The sequence below is a fragment of the Notothenia rossii genome (genome assembly GCF_949606895.1).
Source record: "Notothenia rossii genome assembly, chromosome: 3".
NCBI lineage: Eukaryota > Metazoa > Chordata > Actinopteri > Perciformes > Nototheniidae > Notothenia > Notothenia rossii.
The window spans coordinates 5,813,713-5,840,701 of NC_136901.1; the positions used below are offsets into that span (position 1 = coordinate 5,813,713).

The following is a 26,989-nucleotide window of genomic DNA, read 5'->3' on the forward strand; positions in this document are numbered from 1 at the left end:
CTGGACGTTTTCAGCCTTGGGGACGTATAGCAGACTTAACAGACTCAATGTGGCTGCAGTGAGAGCCCACAGCCACTTAGCAGACTTAGCCGACTTGGGGCGGTGGCTGGGGTGCCGAGCGGCCCCCCCCCAGCCACGTCAGCCCCCCCGACTTAGCAGACTTAGCAGGCCTACAGACTTAGCAGACTATCGGCAGTGACTGCAGGCCCCTGCACAGGAGTGCAGTGAGAGCCGGCAGCCACCTATCGGCCGCTTATTAGGCTTAGCCGACTAGGGGACGTTTAGCAGACTTGGGGACGTTTAGCAGACTAAGGGACGTTTAGCAGACTTGGGGACAAGGCTGCACTGCTATGTATGAATAATATGAATAATATGAATAATATGAATAAATGTGAATAAAGCAAACCTTTCTTAAAATACATTTGTCTCCTTTCTTAATTTCCAGTTCCTAAGATAGTATCCTATTCACTACTCTCTTACATTCTTCTATTCCCTTGATTAGCATCCTATTTACCAATTCACCCTATTAACGTAATACCGCCTTATCCTCCTACTCTCTGCAACGTATAGGTCTCGAACCAGCAACCTCTGGTATACCAACCACCCTTCTATCTCCTTGCGCTATGAGACCTGATGACAGTTCTTTGCTTTTACTTGTATTTGACTTCTTCATCAAGGGAAAAATGGCACAAGACTCAAACTACTAGGATTTTTAAACTCCAGTGGACCACCCGAGGTTTGAACTCACGTTCTCTGGTCTCCAAGACGGGTTCTTATCACAGTGAGCCATCCGACCTGACACAGTTCCATGGCCTATTTGTTACTTTCATCTCAGGTTTGGACCTTACAGCCCAAACACCTCTTATTTGTCCTGAGACATTATTGTTTCGTAGAGCTTATGACCTGCTCATTTGGGTTTGTGGACCTTAAAGATGACTGCACCTGAAAAGCCTTGAACCCACAACCTGCAGTCTCACAGTCAGTCTTCTATCCCTCTGAGCCATCTGACGTGAGAGGTAAACCTTTCATTTGGTAAACTCATTATCAACTTTGGTTTGGAGATTTTGAAAACTCCTGCACCTCAGGAGGATCGAACCCAAGACTTCAGCTTACCTGAGCGGTGTTGTATCACCGACTGTTTGCACTATGACTTGTTTTTTCACATTTTCTTTTTGTGACAAAATATAGCAAACACCAACAATAGCTCAGAGTATGTCCTACTGTTTTATAGCAGTATTCTGTTTATTATACAATCACAGTTACAGTTGAGAATGTTACAATAATCAATCAGTTACACGTACTACTAGCAAAATGCAAATATAAATTAGAAAAGAGACATTTTATTTGTATTGTTGTGTTATATTATTGTGGCCTGTGTTGTAATATTTGCAACACAGAAAATTCATCACAATGTTTTCAATGATCACTATCTATTACAGTGTGCACCTCCAAAGAGAATGATGGTGGGGAAAAGTCAGATGTATTTAAAACATGCTTCCTAATTCTTTGGAGTAATGTGAAGCCTTATGGAAGCAGTAATGGACCAATAATATTTATGTTTTACTTTATACTATATGTCAAAGGGGTTGTTGTTGTTCTGAATACTAACTAATATGTGAGATAAAACATTTAAAAGCAGAAAAAACAAGCCAGATTTTGAGTATAAGTTCATCTCAACAGCTACAATCATGTCACAATAACGGCAAGACAAAGCTTCCGGGACAGAAACACGACTATGTATAGATATACACAAATTAAAAACACAAGAAAACATGCAGAAACAAAAACAAAACAAAACATGCAAAACAGTTAGCTGAACATAGTTCAGAGAATTGGATGTGTCATTAGCACAATGCCACGAAGAGGCATTACTTTGGGCCCACTCTCAGGGGCCACACTGACACACAGTGCCAGGAGGCCAGAGAGAAGGCGCTTCTTCAATACACACAAAAGTTCTCTCATCAACAGCACATGTCATTGTACAATTATTCATCATTTGCACAATCTGACACGTAAGACATGAACGAAACCAGTGGGCTTCATGTAGCTGGCTTTAGGTGAACTGTATGAGGAGCTCACTCGGTCGACTTCAATTCCTTGGCGGCCATTATGAACTTGCGTCAAGTGCAACTAAACTTGATAGGGTTATGCTTCATTCAGAATATAATGGCCGACTAGCAGCAGTGCAACGTACATCTAAATGTGTCTTTTAGGACCTTTCAAGCATGTGAGGTGTGTATTAAGTACATGTTAGCATCAGTTCAGTTAGTGCTCAGGTAACCTCCTGTGTGTGGAGAAGTTTTAGCATGTTCTTTGTTAATATGCATTTTTTTTAAATACTGGCATACTGTGATGCACCTAAAAAAACAAAACGTTTTGCATTTTATCTTATAAGCTAGCTTTATTTTTGGTTGTTCTTCTCAATATTTCTTTACTGACTTTTGATTTGAATGAAAACTTCGTCCTTTTTGTCAAAGCAAAGGTGGCTTTATAAATGTGCAAATACTCAAAGTAGAAGCAGAGTGTTACAGACTTTCAGAATGGCCGCCATGGGATCTGGGACTGACTACAATATAAAAAAACGTTACTAATTAAACACGGTTGGGGTCTGTCCACTGAATGTTTAATTTAATAGATAAGTTAGTGGTAAAACATCAATGTTCTCCAGGATACCATTTTTACAGGCGAAAAAAAAGAGCTTAAAATGAACTGACCCCAACCTCACTGTGAAACAACAGACTAGTTGACTTCTGTTTTTTTTTTTGGGCCAGTTAACCAAAGCATAATTCTCACATGTGATTTCATTGGAGCTCCTGTAGAAAATAAACCAGCTTCAAACCCAAAAACTCAGATAAAGAAGAAGTTGTGAAACCTAAACATAGTAGGCAGACAACCCCTTTTGTTTCAAAACATAATTGAAATAATTGTCTCAAGGCAATTTCCACAAGATTATAAGTTGGATCTCGATTGGAACTGTTGTCAATGCATTTTATAATATAGCAATACATCAAGAGTGTTTGATAGATACAGATCAACAATTCCATGTACCGTACTGTATATATCAGCGACTTAGGTAATGATACAATTTGTATCAAACAAGGTTTTCTCCGTCTAGCATGGATTCAGCTGGGATCTGCTACAGACAACAGTCGACGCTCTTAGCCAAAAACACAGCAAGGGGTAGTCTGTTAAATATATTTACATGTTGGATTTACTGATGTCCGGATGTTTTCGGTCTGTAGCAGATACCAGAGTTGACCCAAATGACAGGGCCAGAGAGATAGAGAGAGAGAGATAGAGAGAAAGAGAGATGTCCCTTACTAAAACTAAGGTACACACGACAGGGTCACCCATCTCTACAGCTACAACTCTGACCAAATACTGACGTCATCTCAAATAAGACAACCAGCATTCACCCATTTTTACCAACATGAAAAAAGCCCCTCAAGTGGCCGCACAACACACACACACACACACACACAAAGATATTGATATTATACACAAGCCTTGGTCAGGTAGTTGTTTGAAACTCATGTGACCGTGGCGTACAAGATGTGGATTTGCCACATAACAAATCACATTAAAATAGTTATTTGTGACTTAACTCTCGAGGGCCTACAATGCACATTATGAAAACGTGTCGTCCATCTCAAAGAAAACCTGGTCGTAAAGGTGCTGGAGATGTTTAAATAATCCTCCAGATTACTCAGATTTGATGTATGGGATGCCAGTGCCTGTTGAATGTAATGCATAATAAGTTGTGAATGTGAAAGACTCATGATAAGCTAGTAAATAAATAAAATGTCTTACTGGGTCGAAAAACTCTCCACGTCACGCACGAATAGAATTCTCCCCACATTTGTGAAAGTTGAGTTAAGTGATCAGAGCTTAATAGATTTAATCTCCACTTGCAGACAATTAAAAAACATATCAAATTCCACCATGCAAACCCAACGCGCTTTCAAGTGTTGCAAAGAAATGCCACAGATTGCTCTGCTGATGCAAACCACCCACATGTGGCTACATAACTGCTATTTTATTTTAAAGAAAAAAACACATTTCCCCTTGTTTTTCAGTAGCCTGTTTGGGCTTTCTCTGCAAGTATAGCGGCTGCCAGCTGCTGGGGGTCTGTGATGTGGGGGCTCCTGGCCATCACCCGGCTCACCAGCTCCGAGGGGAAGATGTTGCACAGGTTGACGTACACCTTCTCCCTCATGTCCCCGTAGTGGCTGTGTGCAGGGGATTCTGGGTGCTGCGGCATGTAGGAGGAAGTGGCGTGGGAGGGCATTGTTAGGTGAGGCGGGTACGGTGGGAGAGGAGCGCTGGATGGATGAGGAGGGTGAGGAGAGTGGGCTGGAGGCGGGGGGTGGTTCAAGTAATGTGTGGAGGATGGGTGGAGCGCTGGGTGGGAGGAGTGGTGCTGGGTGTAGCTTTCCTGGGCCCAGGGACGGGCGTGCCAGGATGATTGGCGGGTGTCCGGCAGGCTCTGATAGGCCGACGGCTCGTACCTGGACGGCGGCAATGGAGGCTGTCTGTAGTAAGAGTCCCAGCCGGGCAGCGCTTTTGTCCGGGGGTGATGGTGTGATGTAGAGTGGTGTTCGTAAAGATGCGAGTCTGACACGCTTTCCCCTCGCGTCGGAGCCAGGCAGCGCCCGAAAGGAGAGCCGGGGGGGTGAGGGCTGGACTGGGGCAGAGAGTGGTAGTCGCCCGGGCAGCTGGAGCGAGCGGTCAGCGGCTGGTGCTGGAGGTGAGGAGGCAGCGGGTAGAGGGGGCGCTTTGGGGGAGCCTCGGGGGGGGGCTGGTCGTGAGCACAGCTCTGCCCGCGGGCCAGGTGGTAGCCGTGCTGGATGTTGGCGTAATCTGCAGGATGAAGGCCGCACAGCTCGTGGTTCGACGCGGCATGGTGGGGATACAATCTGCTGTGAGGGTTAGCAAAATGGACGTTGTCTTCCATTAATGTGTCCGCGGGGCAGGCAGGACACGGCCTCTCGCTGTACGAGTCGCAGCTGCTGCCGCAACTCACGCTGCTTTCACTGCCGCATTCAGAGCCAGCGGAGCCCATGGAGCCCAGACGCAGGTCTGAGTCGGCGGGGAAGCGACAGTCAGGGCTGCGTCTGGAGGAGAGGCTCAGGCCGGAGTACGCGCGAGTCACAGAGTAGTAGCTCAAGTCTGGAGACTCACAGTGAGGGTAAAGGTCGTGGCTCGGGGCTGGGAGACTATGAGGAGTCACAGATCTGGACTGCTGCTCCTGGGGAAGGCTAAAACAGGACGGAGGGCCCCCTGGAGCCGTAGACATGGTTACACTCCCACTGCCACACATACTGCTCTTCTGGCTTTCCGCCCTCCCTCTGGCTAACTTCTCCTCCGCGTCGCTGTACGACAGGGCTCGGATGCTAGGGTCTGACTGCCTTTTCTGGGCGCCTTTTTTAGCATCAAGGCTGCCAGCTGGCACACTGTGGCTCTTAACCAACCCAGTGTCCCCCTGGTTCTTTGTGGTGACACAAGATTTGGCAATGGCACGCAGCTCATCAGCTACGGCACGCTGAGGCTGAGCACCTCTCTCTGGGTGGTAGTACTTACATTTGTGGCCGTAAGTGCACTTCTTTCCTGGAGACAAAAGGAACGATTATTTAAAAGGAAATCACAATGAACATTATGCAAGATAAGTCTATGTGATCTGAGTCGAGGTCACTCTTATGCTCTGTGTTCTCACCGTAGGGGCAAGGCTGTTTCTTCTGCTCAGGCATGACAGGTCTTTTCCGCAGGAAGTTGTCTAAACTGGGGCCGTGACGACCAAGAGGGTCATCTGGGGGCATGAATCTGAGAGGAGGGAGGGCAGGATTAGATATGACAGGACACACTGGGTGCATCTCTTAGTGAAATAAGCAGTTAGCGCGCATCGAATAAGTCTAATAATTCTCCTTTGAAAACAAAGTGAAAATGTCAGCTGTCTTGGCATTTGTCAAACTGAATGTCGAATTTGATAAAGTGATAAAAGGGAATGAGATATGAAAGTTTAAAATTAGAGACAAACTATAAATGCCTCAATTCTTATGACACCAATTAATTCATTTCTATCACAATCAGCCCCTCACTAATCCACCTCCACTTACTTGTCATTGACAAAGGAGTACATGAGCAGCCGCTCATCGATGAACTTCTTCCACTCCGGCTTTTCATTAGCCAGGTCTCGGTAGTTGTCATTGGAGACGATGATGCCGTCTGACTCATAGGCCAGCTTGACGATGAAGCGGTCGTCATAGCAAACCACGCGCCGACCTTGGACGCGGCGAGAAGGAGTGAAGACCAGGATCTTCTCCTTTTCCAGGCGACGCAGGGTCTCCTGATCTGTGGATGGAGGGAGTTATGAGAAAGATACTCACAACGTATCGACTGCAGTGTGTGTGTCTATCGATCAGCCTCTTGCACCGACCTGTTATTGGGGCGTCGGGGCGGGACTGCTCTTTCCTCCACGCTGGCACAAACACTGTGATGTCATGATGGCCACGTTCGAGGAACCAATCAACTGCCAGCTGGATGCCTTGGCAGGAAAACACTTCCTTGTTGCCATGGCTGTAGGACATAATAAAGAGTGAGAATGCAGGTGAATGCAATGGAGACGTAGGTAATGCTGTGATGTTAAAGCCGGCTGTGTTGGATCACTAAAGGATATTTTACAACGATTGAATTAGGGGTTAAAGGAAGGTCCTTTTTTAATTAAATTACTTTTATGAATTCAACCCCAGTGAAGATGATGTTTTGAAAACCTGAACAACAACAAATATGGATTAAACTTTAAAATGTGTTAGATGTCTTTAAAATGTAATTTTAAAATGTTTCAATAGATGTTTGGATCACATGACTCAGGAACAATACTATGCAACTGACACTGGAATCTAATTATACAAATATTTTAATTCTAATAGTTTTGTTGCAGTTATCTGTAACTGTGCAGGATTTAAACACTGAATAGACATGCATTACAATGTTTCCATTGCCTGCTCACCTCATGGCTACATTACTGCCGTCCAGCACCACGGGCCGCAGGTTGTCCTGGTCGCCCAGAGAATCTGACGGACAGGGCGAGTCCGACCTCTGGCTCTCCAGCAGATCAGAACAGCCACAAGAGGAAGAGGAGGATGAAGAGGAGGAGGTAGAGGCTAACGATCCGACCGGCTGCTCTGCCTCTGACTTGGTGCCCAGTTTGAACCAGCCCTCTCCCAGGATGTCGTTGATGAGGGTGTCGGGGCCGAGCTTGGACAGCACCAGGCGCACCGTCTCCTCCGAGTATCCCAGCTTCAGGGCGAACTCCAGCTTGGCCTGGTACTCCTTTCCTCCGCCCTCGAGGGCCGGCTCTGATGAGGAGGCGGCGCACGGAGGCTCAGGTTGGGGGAGCGTACAGGGGGAGCTGGGTGAAGGCTGGGCTGGGGTGTCATCTTTAACTTCTGATGGGAGCTCAGGAGGGCCGTCGGTGCCCAAGTCCACACACTGGGTCCGACAGAGCGGCTGGTGCGTGTTCTTACTGAGAGTCGAGCCTCCGTCTGGGTCGCTGGGAGAAGGCGCCGGCTCGCACTCTGCATCCGACCCTCCATTTTCCTCCGGGTCGTTGGTGGGGCCACAGCTGCCGGGCTTTCCCCCTGCTCCTCCATGGCAGGGGGCCCGTCAGAGCAGCCAGCCTGCCGCTCGGCCCCTGCTACGTGGAGGTACTCCAGATCCAGCCCCAGGGCCAGGATGAGTCCCGCTCCTGCCTCCTCATGGTCCTTCTGGCCCATGGAACCGTCACAGACATCCAGCACAGCGGGCCCACTGCTGCCCTCTCACAAAGATCGAGTCATTGGTGCCTGAAGAAAACAGACAGGATGAGTGAGATATATTAGGAAATGTTCTCCTAAATAACATGTTGTATTACTTTAGAATTACTTAGTGTTACATTCTTAGCCCTAAAGTAATGCACAAACTGAGAACAAGATATTATAAATAAATGTGCATGAGAGGTGGAAACCAACCTCACCTTAAAAAAGGAGAATCAAATACATATTTCTAAAAAGAAGAAGTCCTACCAGTGGACAAAATATATGTTCATAATGATAAAACCATGAAGGCAGAGTCTGAATATTTGCTTTTTTAATTAAATGCACTGGAATTAAAATGAGAATCAGCACTGATCTGACTTTCATTTTTATTTCTCTGAAACATTTTTGCCTAAACACTGTCTCTGAGCAGTTGGGGACTCAGCTGGCTGACACAATGGGGGCCCCCCCCATCCTAATTTAGGGACTCCCGCATTTTTAAAGTCTGGCCCCAGCGTGCTACAACAGAGCCACGCCACAGCACATTAATCGAAGGGGGGGGGGGAACAGAGGGTGAACTGTTGCAAAAAAAGACGTTAGCGCTGGGGACAACAGACCCTCCCCTCCCCCCACATTCTACCTGGCAATTAAGGTCCATATGCTTCTTCCCACTGGGGTGGTGGAGTCACTCATTAAAACACCGAGGGGCTCCGAGGCCACCGAGCCAATCAACACGCAGCATTCTAGCACCGCGGACATTACATCTGGTTAGGGGTAATCTGATTGGTGTCAAAGGTTTATCTGCAGACGAATTACAGGGAGCGCTTTGGAAAGTTAATCTGAGATCAGGACACTGTGTGTGACCTCCAGTATTGGAAAGTAACTAATACATACTTGAGGTATTTAGGTATTTGTATTGTACTTTAAGAGTATTTCTTCCCGCTGTATACTTCTGCTCCATCTCTCAGAAGACTGTACTTTCTAGTCCACTATATTTATCTGACAGCTTTAGTTACTTTAAAGATTCAGATTAATTATACAAAATACAATGAACACATACTCATGTATTACTTACGGCTAAGGCACATTTCTTTTAATCCCATGGTGAAATTCTAAAAATATCTGCCAGTGTTTGTAGTAAGAAAATAAGCTCCTTATTTACCAGCTGTGACGTTTAAGAGATGAACACATGAATAACTGCAAATATTATTGCGGTTGTATACTTGTTGTAGGCCTACTTTAAATACATCTTGAGGCCAATCACAAGAAAGGATGGTAACAACAAGTCCTATTTGCTTAATTGAATACAGGACTTTTGCTATAGTAACAGTTTATTACAACTATGTTTACTTAAGTAGAGGAAATCTAGTTTAAGTATCTGCAGTATTTCCCCAGAAAATTAGCTTGTCGGATGTAAATGTTACTGATAATGCAAATGGTCAGGTAGAAATTGTATAAATAATATATCCTGTTGGGATTCAACCCAATGAAACCCAGGACAAAACAGATGATGGAAGGGGAAGTGACTTGGAGATGGTGGTTGGGTGGGGGGGGGGGGCTGGGTGGAGTGAGTTTGCATTTTATGAAAAAGCGCTGCCTAGCAACTCGTCTCAGCTACTGTTGCTAAGCTACAGCTGTTGAAAGCATTCTCCCCCTTTCCAAATGCCAAGACAGAGGCTGCGGCGTTCAGTCGGTGACCCGCCTACTACCACACACACAAACAAAAAGATCCAGTGTGGGGAGGGAGGGGCTTAAGTGTGCCTCACTGGCAACCCCAAACCGGGACAACAATAGACCTGCAGGAGTGATTAGGACCGGGACCTTGGCATCAGCTAATGTTGATGGTGTCTGTGTCCGTCTCCACACACACACACACACACACACACACACACACACACACACACACACACACACACACACACACACACACACACACACACACACACACACACACACACACAACCCACACACACACACACACACACACACACACACACACACACACACACACACACACACACACACACACACACACACACACACACACACACACACACACACACACACACACACACACACACACACACACACACACACACACACACACACACACACACACACACACACACACACACACAGACTCATAATGCGAGAGTGGGGCTATTGGATGCGTTCATGCACACTGTACTCTGTGAATGGACTAAAGCTGACTATTCCATGCATCCATTTACATTTTTCTAAAGCTTATCATCATCAAGCAAGAGCAGCACATCAAAACTACGTCGATATTACACCAATGAGTCAGGATACTAACAGGAGCAATTATATGGCTATTGAAAGTCTACCCAAGGAGCGGTTTGTCACAGAAAACTACTCATAAATGACTACGTGTTTAATACATTTTGTGTAGGAAGCCAATTACAACCAATCTCTGGAGTTAAGTGAAAACATAGTTCAACTGGGATCTGTTCACAACGATGCAAATACTTTTGGTTTTCAAAGTGTTAGATTCAAGTAACACAGATTCTCACGCATTTTATCGATGTCTTCATTTCATTTGCTGTGCGATTAATGAATACATCTGTGAAAAACAAGGGTGTAAATATGCCCATTACAAGTGGACAGATTGTCTGATATTCACCTAAACACCCTGATCTGTGAAACATATGGCAGGTTATCTGCTGCATCACATTAACCTCATTTGATTTTGCGTTCACAAATCTGATAATAATCCTGTTGTTTTCGCCTCTTAACGGCAAAATCCGAACAGTGTGCTCGTCACTAATGTGTCACCATTAAATGTGAGACTTGGGATTTCAAAAGTCTTCTGGTGTGGTCCGAGCCCCGCAGAATAATACATGTAGTGAATTGAGGAATTCCCAAATGAGGCTTAGAGTTAGCGGACCAACGGCAGAGCCACCTCTCCATCTCAGAGGGAGCATCTTTCAAAGATCCCACACACAGCAGCACCGAGGCTTTGATGGAGGCAGTAATGAATATGTAACACAGTCCTTACAGCGCTTTGTATGTGGGAGCTTTGTGTAATTAAAAGAAGTGTGTGTGTGCAGGGGGTGAGAGAGGGGGCAAAGGGTTTGGGGTTTAAAGGGCGGAGTTCGGGGGTTGTCTGGCAATATACCGCTGCATGTCTGATACTGTGAAAAAGTTATTGTAAAAAGGGGGCGGTCCTAGGATAATCAGCCGAGTGTGCGTGTGTGTGTGTGGTGTGTGTGTGTGTGTGTGTGTGTGTGTGTGTGTGTGTGTGTGCATCTCGATGCGCGCTAGGCTATCCCCGCCTGCAGCAGGGTAACAGATGTCTGCTGAGCGCAACTGGTGTCTCCGCTTGACACACACACACCCCCCTGTCTCTACACAGCCAACAGAGCGAGGATAAAGACGCAGCAGGACAGACTGTCTTTGACACACACACATCAAATGTGAAAGTAGCACACACACACATTTCCGAGGATAACATCTCTAGCTACCGCACTATTTGTTTCCTCCAGCCTCATGTGACCCACATAAGAGCTTTTTAAACCAAAAAAAAAGTCAACACACGCCCATCCCCCGTCAATATCTCATATCAACAACAAAGATACCACTGTTGGAAATTCAAGCAACTGCAGATAGAAGTTAGGCAGGTGTTATCCTGTGCTAAGCTCCGATGACTTTGGGCAGCACATTAAACATTTATAATGCTTTCAAACTTATTTTATCTGCAATACTTCACATCCAACACACAGACAAGCTGGACTGCACCTATTTTCTTAATTCCGAACTTAACGTGCAATTTACGCGACTCAGGCATATTTAAAATTCCCTAAAATATGGTCTTTTAGGTCACCTGTAATGCAGGTATTGCATTTATCACAGCGAAAGCCCCAGTGAGGTGACATTGCTTTTATAAAACAAAGATCAGAACTGCCAAAAATGTAAAGCTAAAAAAGGTACAATTTCAGAATGAGAGTGAGGTTAAAAGCAATTAACACTTACCAGATCTTAAAATATTAACAAACACAGAAGAAAGGGACTTTTTTCAGCTAATTTCCACACATTTAAGTCCTTGGAGAACCAGATTATGGTAAACACTGCAGGTGAAAGTCCTAAAGTTCCTGCAGAAGCTACATCCAGAGCACCTCTGTCCTCCTGTCTGAGCCTCCCAGCGCTGCCTTGTTTTTTTCCTTTCACAGAAGCAGGCAAGTTGACAATGAGTGGCAGAACAGATGGAGCAACAATGTCTGCCATTCCCTCATTTAGAGTGGCTGCTTTTCCACCAATGAGAGCGCAGCGACCTTACAATGAGGTGCAGAGGCGGGGAGGGGGGGGGGGGGGGGGGGAAGAGGAGGAAGAGGGGAGTGGCTTTGGGCAAATGCCTGCAACACACAGTTTCCCCAAGGCACGCGTAGTCAACGTTCACCGGCACACACACTCCCCTCCTCGGCCTGAAAAGGGCTTCCCCTGTGTGGCCGATGAATCAACGAGGGGCGGGCGGAGGAACAATAGAGCACACAATGGGAGGCTGGGGAGGGCAGCTGCAGGGTGAAGGCCGGGGCTATTAGGGCCCGGGGCAACACTGGAAAACACCTGGCTACAGAGCAGTCACTCTCCACTCTTTGTCCCGGGTGTGGGGTTCAAAAGGGGGAGAAAAGACCAAGGCTGGCTGAAAGACTGCCTGGCCTTTAAGAGAGTGCAGGAGGAAAGAGGAGAGTGTGGCCGGCCTGAAAGGGAAAAGGGACAAGTGTTGGGGGGGGGGGGGGGGGGGGACATCAAAAAGTGTTCTGTCCCAATGAGTATGAGGAGGGGACCTGTTTCTCTTTGTTGCAGCACACTTAGGGCAGATGACTCGGAGACACAAATCTCTGCCTCTGTTTGTCATCAATCCTTCTGCCGATTAGTCAATAAGTCCATACAATGTCACAAATAAATGAAATTGTCCATCCTGGTTTCTGAAAGTTCAAAGTTCTGGCTTTAAATGGCTTGTATTGTCAGTCGAAACCTAAATATATATAAAACAGAGAAAGAAGCATCCGACCCTAACATTATGGAGACAGTTGACTTGCAGCTCTGATAAATGAATATATTTATTTACAGGAGTGTCCTGTATGCACTTTAAACGTGTTTTTACAAAAAACTTGATGGGAAAATATAAAAACATTGGGAGGCGTGTGCTGCAGTGGGTTTTCCGTTGGTGTTGGGATCAGGGGGTCACAGGTTCAAACCCCACTGCAGTCAGCATGTCGTTGTGTCCCTGAGACACTTCACCCCAAATTGCTCCTGTGGGGATTGTCCACAGTATTGAGTATGTAAGTTGCTTTGGATAAAAGCGTCTAACAAGTGACATGTCATGTAATGTTATACTGAACTACTTCTGTGGGACACTTTGCAACATTCTACTAATTGTACGAACCAGACCGTGCACGCAATATGCAGCAATGTGGCACTCAAGATAAGATGGATAGGGACGAAAAGGAGGAAGTTAAACGGCAAAGAAGAATATGTAGAAGCCTACATGCTGAGCTGTTTACAGGTGAAGTCTGAGCAAATGGACGGGGAGAGTTTGGGTCATATAAATTAATAAATGCAAACAAATGTTTCTCTATTGGTGCAATCAGCGAAAGGGATCCTAGGGTCTGAACAAACCTGTAAATAAATGCTGATCTTTGTTCCACCCACAGCCAATCTCACAAGCTTAGTTATACCACCGACAAGGAGGTTATGAGTTCTGTTAGTCTGTGTGATTATGTAAAAAGTACTGGCCACATTTTCTGGGGGGAAAGGGCGGAGCATGGATGATTAAAGTAGCCATTTAATTTTGGAGTGTATCTGAATCACATTGCAGATAAACACTTATTTTCAGCCTTGGGCGAGGCCTGCGCTCTCAAGAGCCCTTCTGGAATATTTCCATTTATTATTTTGTATGAACAAATGAAATGTCCCACAGCCCAAGGAGATGCAGCTTTCTATCATATCCAGCTCCTTAGTTTTTACACAAGAGCAGATATTAGTTCAGCAAGATAAGGCACACATTAGTAATCTAAAGCAAAAAAGGAGTCTGTGGTGTCAGTGTGTTTTAGTGTGTTCTCTGTCCACGTGCCAAATAAAATGCAGCTTAGTGGCTCAACAGGAAAGCAACTGCCTGATTAAATAAGAGTGTGTTCTGGGTCGGCTTGTCCAGTGAGATAAGGGCGATGAGAGGAAACAACACACACACACACACACACACACACACACACACACACACACACACACACACACACACACACACACACACACACACACACACACACACACACACACACACACACACACACACACACACACACACACACACACACACACACACACACACACACACACACACACACACACACACACACACACACACACACACACACACACACACACACACACACACACACACACACACACACAGAGGAGCACTCTGTGCACCATCTGTCCAAACAAACAGGTGTGTGAGCTGCTCCAACAACTGCAGCAGCCGCAGCGTGATCGTTTTTCAGACAGATGACACTGAGTGCACACAGAACTAATGTAAGCTGCACAGTTCAACAGCAGAGCAATGAGAGGAGAGAACATGTTTGCACCGTCTGCTCTCGGTTTGTTATTCTGATCCTTAAAACACTGGAAAACTGAAATATGATCAGTAATAAGTTCTTAAAACTCAAGGTGACTATTGTAATTGTCAAACATGGTAAGTTTACCCTCTCTTTAATTCACCAAAAACATTAAAACACTTACAATTTAGAAGCTGGACCAGGGAATGTTGGTCTATTTGACCTTAAAAATGACAACAGCAAAAGAGTTGCAGATTAATTATTATACGTGTAGGTTTTTAAGATTGAAACCATGTGGCAGGTTTAAACAAATACCATAAATGAATTGCATGCATAATCTGACCCTGCATGTTCCTAACAGCAGCAGGAGACCCCCCTATCCCCTCTGACCTGTCCCCTCTGACCTGTCCTCTGACCCCCTTTACAAACCACTGAATACACATCAAAACAGTATGGACTAAGTTAGGATATCATGGCAAAGGTCACCATCTCAGTGTTTCTAAATCAATACTCATAACAGGGAAAGCAAGAGAGGCAAAGGGCCTGATCAAATTAAGAGTTTGAACTTATAAAACCATTTATTTAATAATGTGATTAATGATTTTAAAGTAAGTAAATTCACAAGCTACCCTACAGTATACAAATTCATTAAAACTAGCTGCACCTTTACCAGCTTTGAGAACACTTTACCGATCAATAATTATAATAAAAAGTACTTTTAATGTTGCTACTTTAATTATATTTTGATGCCAATACTTTTGTAACATTTTGATCGCAGGACTTTTACTTGTAACGTAGTATTCCTACAATGGTACTGCTACTTTAAAGTACAATATTTGAGTACTTGCAATCAGTGGAGGATATACAGAAGTTAAGGGGTAAATGTAGTAAAATAAAACAGCTGCTTGGACTTGTGCATGCTCACATCATCTCCTCCTGCCAATCACTGCTGATTGCAACAAAGACACATACAGATGTATGGGGAGGTGGGGGGGAACAGATTCATGCATCAGAACTAGTGGGAGCTTGTGTTTGCTCATTACTCTCTTTTAAATCCTGCATTATGAGTCAAACAGCTGATAAACAACAGCATGCATCCGCCTGTTGAAGGGGTTTACAAGCAACAGAAACTACATGGTGGGTGTTTGGGAGCGCGCAAGTAGCGTGCACGGTCACTGCAAACCACACCGTCACGACCTCTCTGCAGCTTTCACCCACACCTTCCCACAGGTCCTGGAGCAAACCAGGCCTATAAACTAACACTGTGGTCGGCTACTCACCTGACCAGAGCCGCCCTGGAGCCGCAGGATTATGTTCTTCGGTGAAATGAGCAAATGTTCCCGTCACATACTGGCGACGCAAAACATCCGGCTGGCTGCAGCGTGACCCAGCCAACCCGCGTCAAGCTGCTGGGAGACAGGCCACTTCCGCTCTGAGGGATTCTCAGAATAAAAGCCAATGCATGCTTAGTTTTTGGAGCATGGACATGGAGATATAACTTGTCTTGTAATGTTTATTAAATTCCCAATACATCTTACCTATGACTCATTAGATAGGAAGTTCATCTATAGGAAACAAAAAGGTCACAACAATGAATCTATATTACTATTTCATTATAATAACGATATACTTCGCAATCATTGAGTTATTTTAACAAAAGTAACCATTATTACATACACAATCATACACAATAATTTACATCTCTAATGCATCAAGGTAAATACAAATACTGTTACCTGCTTCAGGTTGCTATATTCACTGTAATCTTAAATCCTCCTACAAATAATTTCTTATTTGTAAATGGATCATGTCTCTTAAAGACTTTAGGATAATAGTTTGGCAAAAAGAGGAAACTATATAGTGGAGTATGAAGGCTAACTTTACTAATGTGGCAAGAAATTAGGAAGCAATATTTAGTGGGATGGGCTGCATAATGGCGCCCTCTGCTGGTCAAATACGGTACTTACATTTAAATAGAGGACAGTTTTTCCTAAAAAATCGCTTTTATATATTTAATTCAAAATATTTTCAGGACCAATTTTGATAATGCAGTGTTAATAGGAGCTTTCATATGTTTTAACTCTACCTTTACACTCGTTTTATAGAAGGGTAATATTGACATGCTAAGAAATAGGTTAATTAATAAGGTTAAATCGACTTCAAACCACTTTACACTAGAAAAAGAATCAAATAAGGTTTTTACTTTTGTGCATTACTGAAAGCTTTAGTTAAGTAGTTCACAAATTCTCATTTCAAATGCAAAACAAATGATGTACTTATTTAACCCCAAAGTCAAAAGGAATAATAATACAGAAAACACAAAGGCATACGTTAGAGTTAAAGGGATCACGGTAAGGGTGGATATAAGGTGTGTGTGCTTGTGTGTAGCAGCAAGTGACGAACCGAGCTGCTCCTGGAACAGAAAAGAGACACTGAAGTTTGAGGCCTGGACTGTAACCTCTGGAGACTCTCACAGGTGTCCCCACTTCGACTCCCTGACTGACACACAGAGCAGAGAGGGAGGGGTCGCAACACTACTTTAAAGTTACATCTTTCATTTTAACACAGGACTTTTATTATAATTGTGTTTTTTTTTTTTTTTTAAAGAACGACACCACACTGTAAATTACTTCTGATTTTATTCAATGGAAAAAAAGACCTTCAGGAAAATACAGTAATTCCCATAGTACACACAGAGAGGACATAAATTAGAGAGGCATGGCAGAGACATTTGAGGGGGGAGGGAGGGGGGGAGACACACGTCACCTGGCACCTGGGTGGTAGAAAACATTTGATCCACGCTGCCACACAGCCAGGGGCCCACTGTGCACGGTGTAAAATAATCAGTGAAATCCCACTTCAGATTTGTGTAATCCAGAAGGTGAGTGAATAGTTGATCATTCCTGTACACAAACGTCTAAATGATAGTACAAAAAGGGAATAATACAAAATACAAAACAGGGAGAAACGGCCCTCAAAATAAACCATAAATATTCATATCGATGCACATTGGTTTAACAAAACAATTGCTTCTGTAAACATTTTCAACATAAGGTGTGCATTACAATTTAAAAACCACTGCAGTCGCATACTTATCTGAAGGGTTACATAATAAAAATTGCAGAAACAAGACTAAAAACTAAGTCAGAGTTAAAAATATGCCGCTTAGTTCACGCCGCCTGAAGTGGTTTTGTAACACTGCTATTAGAACGTGACTTTCGTTTGCTTTTTCACAGAGGATGGGGACAGTGAAAGCATCTCATGTTCTGCAGCTCTCAGCACGTCCCACCTTGGACAGTGAAGGCACCACCTTTACTGAGAGCGGGGTCAAAAAAGTGGGTGAAGAAAGGGGGTCCATGAGTCTCGTTATATAGTTTTCTCATTCATACATACACACAGCTTGCAGGATGGATTCTATATTTGAACAGGAAGTGACACACAAGTCCTTCCTTGTTTTTAGAGGATGAGAAGGTCAAATGAAGGTTATTCAATTCTGGGAAACAGTAATGATCCAGTTAAAGTGTTGGACTCTCCTGTCTGAAGCCTAAAATGGCAAAAAGAGGTCCAATATTTAATCACATGAAAGTGTTTCTACAGTACATAAAATCCAAACATCTTTATTTAACTTGTCAAAAGCTGCGGAGCCGTTTTACTCAGCTGGAGATCCTGAACATTAAGTCTCCTTTAAAATACAGTTTTGTGAAATTCAAACGTCGTGCAGATGGAGGACAATCAGCTGATCCTGATGTCCTCCCCCTTTTTTTTTTGTAGAGTGTGATATTCAAAATCTTCTTCTCAGCCCTCGAGATCGAATGCCTTCATTCCCTTAGCGTCACTTCTGCCCACTGGCCTCCATGCTACCTTAATGGCCACTTGCTTAATCTGCATGTCTAATTCACAGTTTATCCTAGCCCTACTTATGACTGATGTTAAAGGGAAAACCCGCCCAACAGCTTTTGGTAATGCATCTCATATTTCTGGGTCCATTTGTGGTTTTTGGTTGCGTTGTCTTCCAGTTGAGCTGACATAGGTGGGTTTCTCCTTTAAAACTCATCTACGGGTGTGTCTTGATTCTCACGCTTTATTTATGTGCAGCGAGCCACATACAAAATATACAGTGTATGAAAAACTGGAGCTAATTTAACACCAACGCAACATGCCGTCATAAACAGGGCTAATTCTGTTTCTCTGTCCAACATAACCTACTGAGGCAATGTGGTAAAAGTCGAGATAGTGTCTGTAAAACCTGGGAGAGTCTGAAGACTACAAGGTGGATGTAGTTAGTATGTACACGCTGATATCCAGTACCCTGTATTCAATGGATATATCAAGAAGGTCCCTTAAAAAAATCTTCACTTTAAGGAAGAGAAGGCAAAAAAAGTGAAGATACAGAGGCAGATTTACAGGTCAAGCGTTATTAATGTGGCTGTGAAGTAGAGTGAAATGACATGCTTGACGTGGAAATCTACCGTGGTGGTGGGAGTAGTTTCACCTGAACAGAACCGGGACTAAACACAGCTACTAACGGCGCAGAAAGAACCTTGGATACAGTAACGGCCGCGCTCATCGTCCCTTCAGTCATTCTCATGCTCAGTGTTTCCTCCATTCACACACACGTACACGATGCAAAGTTTTACTATGACACATAAAGATTTACCATCAACAGGCAACAGATCCCACGCCCTGCAGGGGACGAGGGGGAGGGGATCGGCTCAAAGGGAGGGTGAGGGTAACCTGGTGGCTCGTGGGGGCTTCTGTAGGTGTCATATAGTTAAACTAACAGGAAACGCCCTCAAAACACACACACCCGTCCCTCGCGTCTTGTCATGATTACAGTCCAATCCGTTGGTTTGTTTGTCCCGAGCAAGCGAGAGGAAGCTGTTCCCTCCGTCGAGGCGGTTCTCTTCTTCTTCTTCGTCGTCGGTCATGGTCACAATCGTCATCTGTTTGTCACTGCCTAGCTGTGGTCGTCATGCTGGAAATATCGACTACCAGCTCATGAGGGAGGAGCGACCCAGGGTCATGAAATACACCTGGCTGGCACCTCCAGTGCGCACAGAGGCAAAGAAGACCTGCGACCAAGAGAACATCTGTTAGTCTGAGCCTTTAGAGGAGGGGCAGTGAGCATGGGATAGCTGAGTCCTCACCTTGTCGTTCCTCTCACACAGGAACTTGAGTCTCTGGGCTCTCTTGTGCATGAAGACGCCGTCCAGGTGACCCGTCTCCACGGAGCGGATCTCTATGGCCTTCTCACCCCAGCCCATGATCTGGTTTGACCTAATGTAGGCTGTGAGAGAACACAGGACATTGGAGTTGGAATGGAGAGCTTGAACAAGGACATCAAACTAGAAATTAAGAATAATGTATTTAAGATTGTAAGATTCAGGATCACACAGTTCAAAATTCTTAATAGAGCTTCCATCACCCCTGTTACAAAATCCAAGATGGACAATAAACACAGAGACTTATGCTGGCATGAATGTGGCAAGCAAGGTACATTGTTGCACCTACTCTGGGAATGCCCAGCGGTAAAAAAACTTTGGTCAGAAGTAATATCCTTATTGTCTGAATCTTTCAAAGTTAGTTTCCCTACATGTCCCATTGCATGTCTACTAGGTCTCAAGCCAGATGGCAATCTTGCAAGGACTACCGATCGGCTCTGGACATTGGGCTGTTTAGCCACAAAAAGACTCATCCTATTAAACTAGAAGGAACGCAAACCAGCCTGCTTTACTAGGGAATCATGGCTGAGGGAGTATCTGGACCTACTGAACATGGAACGTGCAGCTTCTCTGCTGGGGGAGTTTGAGGGGAGACAGGAGGATTGCGGTTCACTGTCCGCAGCTCTCCTATCTAACCCTGTCACTATGGCATCTCCTGTGTAATGTATAATGTATTGTGTATGTAATGTCCTGTGTATGTCACAATCAGCTGTCTTAGGAAGTCATCCTTGCAACCACCCCCCCGTTACGTTTTGTTTAGTTGTTTGTTGCTACATGTTTTGATGTACGGTTTGTTATCTGGAGCAATGTCTGTTTATTTTATAACTGAAAAAAAAATATATATATAAACATTAAAAAAAAAATAAAAAGAATAATGTATTTAAGGTCCCTTTCTTTGCCCCACTCACCCACTGAAGTTGGCATTTCTCCCCACTGCAGCACCACGTCCTTGGTGATGCGGCCGTAGGTGTTGACGTAGACGCCCTCGTCCTCGTAGCACACCAGCAGCTCGATGCCGTCCGTGTTGGGCAGGATGATGATGGCATGGCACTGAATGCTGGTCTGGATCTGGAGGGGGAAAGGAGGAAGGGTTAGGTAGGTGTGTAGAGAGCGATTAAAAACACGGTCAGACTGTGCTCGGTGCCTACATGTGTGGGCAGGTAGATGTCGTAGACGGCACCAGAGTCCACATCCACAGCATGGAAGCCTGAACAGGAGCCGTAGATGACCTTTAACCTCTGACCTTCCTCCACAGTCAGGTCCACCAGCAGAGGCTTGTGCACCAGATCACCAAAAGACTAAAACACAGAGAAAAGAAAGTGAGTCAACTTGCATCTTTCTTTGGCTGAATGATACCTGCAGGAGAGCAATGCTTACCTTAAACGCCATGAACTTGTGGTAGGGTTTGGGGGCCCAGGCGTACACCTCCACAGCGTTCTTCAGAGCCAGCACCAAGAACTTAATCCTCTCATACTTCACTGCAGACAAAAAGGAGTCATTTGTGAGTTACAGTTTTTCTTTTGGTGCAAATCCTGGTCAACTGTAGCCTCTTCAGGAAGGTTGACAGACTTACCGACTTTGTAGTGGACGCAGCCCTCCAGCTCGCCCACATTCACCCAGCCCTGCTTCTTCTCCACCTCGGGGTCGTTGTGCAAAATCTTGTTCCTCAGCCACGACAGGTAGTACACTCTCAGCTTGTTCTTTTTACCTGCAGGAAGTGGAGTTTGATTGAGAGAAAGAAATATTGTTTCCACCGCAATGTAGGCAAACAAATATGTAGAGATGTCCCGATCCGATCACGTGATCGGGGATCGGAGCAGATCACGTGATTTTCAAAAGATCGGAATCGGGAGAAAAAAATCGGGGATCGGGATTTTTATTTTTTTTTAATACTTTTTTTAAAATGTTGTATTCAATGTTACAAAACAAAAATGACCATGGTCAAGTCTTAAAGTCATCCTGAGGCCTTAGTTTTGTATCATGCTTCTTTGGGGCTTGTTCTCATGGCCCTGGTTGCTTATTTCTCTCAAATCTGGCAACAGAGTGGGCGCAGTGTCTAATTGTAGCAGTAAGCTAACGAGTACTGAAAGCTTTATTTTGTTTTGATACAATGCTGCACAACTGAACTGATCCAATGCTGCTGTGAAAGAAAGAAGCTATATCCATGTTGGATAGAATATCCAATTTAAATAAAAAAATAACCTTAAGGGACAACTTGAATGCTTTTTTTTCTCTTAATGCATTGCATAAAGATCGGATCGGGGAAAATCGGTATCGGCAAATTGTCAAAATCAAATGATCGGAATCGGATCGGGAGCAAAAAAAGGTGATCAGGACATCCCTACAAATATGTATTAGTGTTCAGACAGCACATGCACTGTACCTGATATAGTGACCAGGACATTGAGTCCCTCCAGGACGTCCATCTGCTGGATGCGTCTCCTGTTGATCAGAGGGTAGACCTTCCCCTGTCCGCTCCGGTCCAGCAGCATCAGACCGCTCTCTGTCCCCACCAGCAGGTTCACTCCTGGAACACGGACAGACGAGCGTATCATAGTGAGATTTAAAATGCCATGGCCCTACGGAGGTGTTTCTGAGTCCCTGACAGTGGCATGTTTATAAACCCTGCACTCACCCCAGAGAGCAGCACACAGGATCTCAGAGTTGAACCTCTTCTTGTACTTGCGGATCTCCGGCGTGTCGCTCGGCGGGCGCGTGTTGACCGGGTTGACGTTGACAACGGAGCCTTTACGGGACGGGTCGGCCTTCAGCGGGTCTGCCAGGCGTCCATCGGGCCCAAATGCTGCTGGAGGGGGCACACAGAGGTCAGGCTGGATGCCGTTGTGTATTCAAATATTAATGAACAACCTGGTGCTTGGTTTAAACGCATGCCGTTACACTGTGGGTTTAACTTCACTCAGTTGATTTACCTTACTCCCTGAATGGAAACACATTTTCATGTATTTAACAGATTCTCTTGGGTTATTGTTGACGTACCAATGTTGTTGAGGGAGCTGCCGCTGGATGGAGAGATCTGGAGAAGACGAGGGTCGATGAACGGAGTGAAGGAAGAGGAAGACTTGTGTTTGGACATGGAGTTGCTTTCTGACTGGGACTGAGAGAGATATATGGACAGTTAGAAAAGGTTCGGCAATTCATGATTTTAGAGAAACTGGATTTAATCATTAAAGTAATTTACAACCAGCTGGTTAGAGAACAGGCATTTGATCCAAAGAATGATTGTTACATTGATTTGTTAATTATAAAACTGTTGAATTGAACTACAATAACAAAAGCCCTTTCAGTTTTACACACATGAGTTACAGTTCCACCTCTGGGGGCTCGTAAAACCGCCTAACTGTGTTCAGACACAAACCACTGGGACTACATAGCCACTGCAATTCAAACAAACCAAGTGAAAAAGATGGCGTGCAGTTATGTTATTTGTTATGAAGCCAACGATGAACAACAACATGTGCAACAAGAAGAAACGTGTTTTGAGGGAAATTAGAAAATGTTGGGGGTGCTGTGAAGTGTTAGAGGAGAGAGCTGCTCTACTGAAGCTCAGGGGAGTCCTTATTCCACCACCAGAGAGTGTTGCTGTCACACCACAGAAGAGGCGCTAATCTAAAATAAAGCGTTGAAAGTAAATGCTCTGCAAGTAGGTTGCGTGTGCTCGCAAATATAAAGCCCCATCTCACCACGACCATCACACCAGACATGCCATCACCCAACACCGCTAAGAAAATGGTTAAAGTACTGTTAGTGGTTCACAGCTCCAGTTTAGTGCAGTAACCATGCTCTACCACCAGGAGAGTCAGCAGCACAGACGGGAAGACAGGGAAGAAGGATGTAGCCAGAAGGGGGCAGATTAGAGCCAGAGTGAAGGGAACAGGAGGGGGGGAGGCTGGAGAGGCAAAGAGGCTCCCAACAACAACCACCGAGGACTGGGCGGCAGGTGTGTGCAGGCTTGGAGATGGAGATGGAGGTGTTTGAGGTAAGTCAATAAGACCTCCTGAGAATATCAACGCCTGCACCACGAGCGCCCACTCCTCGGCTGTTAGCTCCGCTGATGTGAGGGCGACATACCTCTATGGCAGTGAGCGTGTCCAGGGGGGTCTGTGGGGACATGGCAGGACTGGCATAGTTCGATGATGAGGGGAAGGAGGGAGAGGAGGAGGGGGAGGAAGGGATGGTTGTGGTGGAGGAAGGGGAGTGATGGCTCTGCTGGATAAGGTCTGGTAGGTGGTGAATGCGGCCGGCAAAGCCGTTTTTCTCTGCGAGGCCGGGGGTCTGGGGCTGGCCGTGGACGTGACCAGGGCCAGCCGAGGGTGAGGAAGATGAGGAAGAGGAGAGATTGACCAACCGCTTAATGTCAGCGGTGCTCTGGAAGCAAGAACAGGCACACTTTGGGCTCGAGCAAGCAGGTGGAGATGCTAATTGCTGTCATGATTTACTCCCGTTCACAATAGTTACATCTTTGCTGTGTATGTCACCTAACATCTATATCAAGGTATTAGAATACCGTCTCTTCATGTATGATGAATAAAAACATACAAAGGTTATATAAAGGAACAGAGGTAATGGTGGAGAATGAGCGGATAAACAACACTGATACTGGACAAAGAAAAAGGAACATGACATTTCTATTAGGGATGCCAGCGATTATTCGATTTTTTGAATATTCGTTACCGTCTCCGTAATCGAAAATTATTTTTAAGATTCAATTTTATTTATATATTTTTTTAATGTTTTTCTTTTTTTTCCTGGCTTAGTTTCAACCAAAATATAGACTAATGCTAATAATAGTAATAGTATTAATAATTGTAAATGGCCATTGGTCACACCACCAGTTTGTTTACCTGTAAACTTGGAGGAAGCCAGCGGCGAATAATCAATTAATATTCGCCAGGGCTGTCCGATTTTTGATTTTGATCATGGTCAGTTTCTGGCATCCCTAATTTCTATCAACCATCTATCCTGAGGTTCAATCTATCTCCTGCTCCTCCTACCTGTCTGATGACCAGCGTGCCGTCCTTGGAGGACGTCATGCCTTTCTCGTTCTCCGAGTCCTCCACCAGCATCGTCTTAGCCGACTCCGTCTCCCCGTTGCTCATCCTCCTGCGGAAGCCATGGGGAAATCTGACGTCCGTAACCAGACCAGCGTTAACAGCCATGCAACACTCATGGTTCTGACAATGCATACGAGCAATATGTTTCATATCATCTGGAATATCTCATTGTTGAAATCAATGAAAGACCAAAGCCAAGCTCCACCCACCCAGCCCTGGAGTCCTCGGGTCCTGAGGTGGACTCCTCTCCCGCCTCCTGGTCCACCTCCTCATCGTCTTCCTCGTCGGTGGTGCCCGAGTCCTCGCTGGAGGAGGAATAGTCGGTGACCTTGTGGGGAGGCCTCGGGTCGTCCACTGCTCGAAGCTCCTTGGCAAGAGCCGTCAGATCCTGAGAGGAACAGGGAGGAAGTCTTAGGAGAGACTCTGGATTTCTCAGATTGTCGGGTTCCCAACCTTTTTTTCCCAAGAGCCCCCCCAAATGACTCCTCTTGGAAGTTGCGCCCCCCCCCCCCCCCCACACACACACACACACAAGGGGGGGGAGGGGTAATTAAGGAGCACTATTGGAGTGACTTTGATGGTTATTGGACTCAGGATTCATTCATTTGGATTCCCGCTGTATGAAGAACTTAAAGGACGGCGCAGAAGTGGAAACAATTCACAAAGGGATCAAATTGTTTAAAACACATGCTCAAAGTAAGCCGGATTTTGCCGATGTGTTTATGTGGATTCAAAAGTCGTAAATAATCTACAAAATAGAAGAGACCGATCTGATCGGAGCAACTGTGACGAATAATCCAACTGAAACCGGCATGGACAATGACTACGTTTTAAAAATGCGCTTATCCAGAAAAGCCCGGTTTGGACACTTTACGGGCAGAAGAAACATTTCTATTAAAGAAAGAATTATACATTTCTGTCTTTTTATGCCTTTAATACTAACTTGAATTTTTATTAAAACTAATGAATCAATTATTTTTTATATTTCATTGTAATGTAGAGACAAGGCTTTTAGTGACAATCATGTAATGCGTTACAATTATATGTAAAAAAAAAAAAGTAAAAAAATAAAGTCTAAATATGATATTTGGCCTCAAATCATCTGAGGCCCCCCCTGCGATCTTTGGCGCGCCCCCTCCAGGTCGGGAACCACTGGTCTAGAGAACAAAGCCTGCCATTTCAAAATGTGTGCCCTTACTTATATACACCTTTTTTTCTATTAAACTTAAATATACCTACAGTCTCAGGTCTCTGGGTACTTATAGAAGAATATTTTGCAGTCTTAGGTGATTTTGCAAACCTATTTTGGTCAGGCAGTACATTTTTCCCCAACTGAACACCTGTCCTTGAGTCAGCATGTTTCATAAAGAGGCCAACATCACATCTTAAAACCTTGTTCCTCCCGTTAGTCCAGAATTAATTCATTCTAATCATGTCATCAGATCATAATGTAATTGTTTCTTATTCAGTCATTAGTTTTGTACCCTCTAAAGTCAATGTTTTGTTGCCCTCGGCTTATTCCTTACACATTTTTAATAATGGAATCTTGTAAGGTCAGGGGCGACAGAGAAAAGGGAGGAAGGACACTTCCCACACATGCTCAACAAAGAGTGTGACACGGTTTATCGCACAACAAACCAGGTGAGATTAGGAGCAATTCTGGCAGGAGCAAGGAAACAGGACGAGTGGGTTTGCATTCAAATGTGGCCGCATTCAAATCAGGAAGCTGCGGCAGAGGGTTAACTCTTTCACTGCCGTGTGTGGACAAGCAATAAAGTGATAAGGAACTGTGCAGGCAAGAGGACAGACGCCAGCAGGAGGCAATAGATCACAGGCAGGGAAGACCGTAACCATCCAAGGACAAAAGGCCATTATCATGTAATGCAGTGAGAGGGGCAATGGTGCAAGCATAGCAAAGGTGTGGTTATGTAATCTCATGTAACTGGCTTACCGCATCACCCTAAGAGGTTCCCCAACAACCATTGGATTCACCAGGTGGTTGAATAATTAGAGTAGTGGAAAATAAGAGAAAAACACAAAACCGTTTTCACCTATTCAGCATCAAACAAGTTTAACCGGCACTTTACGAACGGGACTTACAGCTGGTCGAGTCGGCCTGGCCAGGTTCTTTTCATCTGGTTTCTTTGGAACATTTTCAGGCCGCTGGAGAGGCGATCCTTCAGATTTGGAGGAAGCTTTGAGAGAACAAAAGGAGGTCGAGTTAGTGAGGGGAAACAGAGTTTGGCAGGGAGAGCTGGCTCTGAAGCCACCTTTAATCGGATGAATAGAAACAGCAGAAAAGCGTACCGGAGCGGGGAGCACAGAATGGTAAT

At 44.9% G+C, this 26,989-nt stretch overlaps 2 protein-coding genes across 16 annotated transcripts in view; both read right to left on the bottom strand.

Moving 5' to 3' along the window:
• Positions 1-1,205: 1,205 nt before the first annotated feature.
• On the bottom strand, positions 1,206-15,804 carry LOC307031324 (putative ribonuclease ZC3H12C). Its single transcript, XM_079668326.1, is given in 7 exon segments — positions 1,206-5,607; positions 5,714-5,820; positions 6,114-6,348; positions 6,434-6,573; positions 7,007-7,611; positions 7,614-7,841; positions 15,643-15,804. Coding segments are annotated over 6 exon segments (2,781 nt in total). The 5' UTR covers positions 7,773-7,841; positions 15,643-15,804; the 3' UTR covers positions 1,206-4,072.
• Positions 15,805-16,982: 1,178 nt separating this feature from the next.
• LOC307031321 (mitogen-activated protein kinase kinase kinase kinase 4-like) overlaps positions 16,983-26,989 on the bottom strand; it is a 34,521-nt gene continuing 24,514 nt past the window's right edge. For 4 of the 15 annotated variants that reach the window (XM_079668304.1, XM_079668317.1, XM_079668312.1 and 1 more), the window contains 13 exons: positions 26,757-26,851; positions 24,866-25,044; positions 24,597-24,705; positions 23,674-23,970; positions 22,582-22,699; positions 22,220-22,390; positions 21,968-22,111; positions 21,158-21,292; positions 20,962-21,062; positions 20,733-20,882; positions 20,493-20,652; positions 19,510-19,649; positions 16,983-19,434 (listed from right to left, as the gene is read on the bottom strand). In XM_079668304.1, coding sequence (XP_079524430.1) covers positions 19,351-19,434; positions 19,510-19,649; positions 20,493-20,652; positions 20,733-20,882; positions 20,962-21,062; positions 21,158-21,292; positions 21,968-22,111; positions 22,220-22,390; positions 22,582-22,699; positions 23,674-23,970; positions 24,597-24,705; positions 24,866-25,044; positions 26,757-26,851 — 1,883 coding nt within the window. In that variant the 3' untranslated portion in view covers positions 16,983-19,350. Of the gene's footprint in view, positions 19,435-19,509; positions 19,650-20,492; positions 20,653-20,732; positions 20,883-20,961; positions 21,063-21,157; positions 21,293-21,967; positions 22,112-22,219; positions 22,391-22,581; positions 22,700-23,673; positions 23,971-24,596; positions 24,727-24,865; positions 25,045-26,756; positions 26,852-26,989 lie in introns of all 15 variants that reach the window. The other 11 variants (XM_079668306.1, XM_079668315.1, XM_079668303.1 and 8 more) reach the window with 5 other exon arrangements.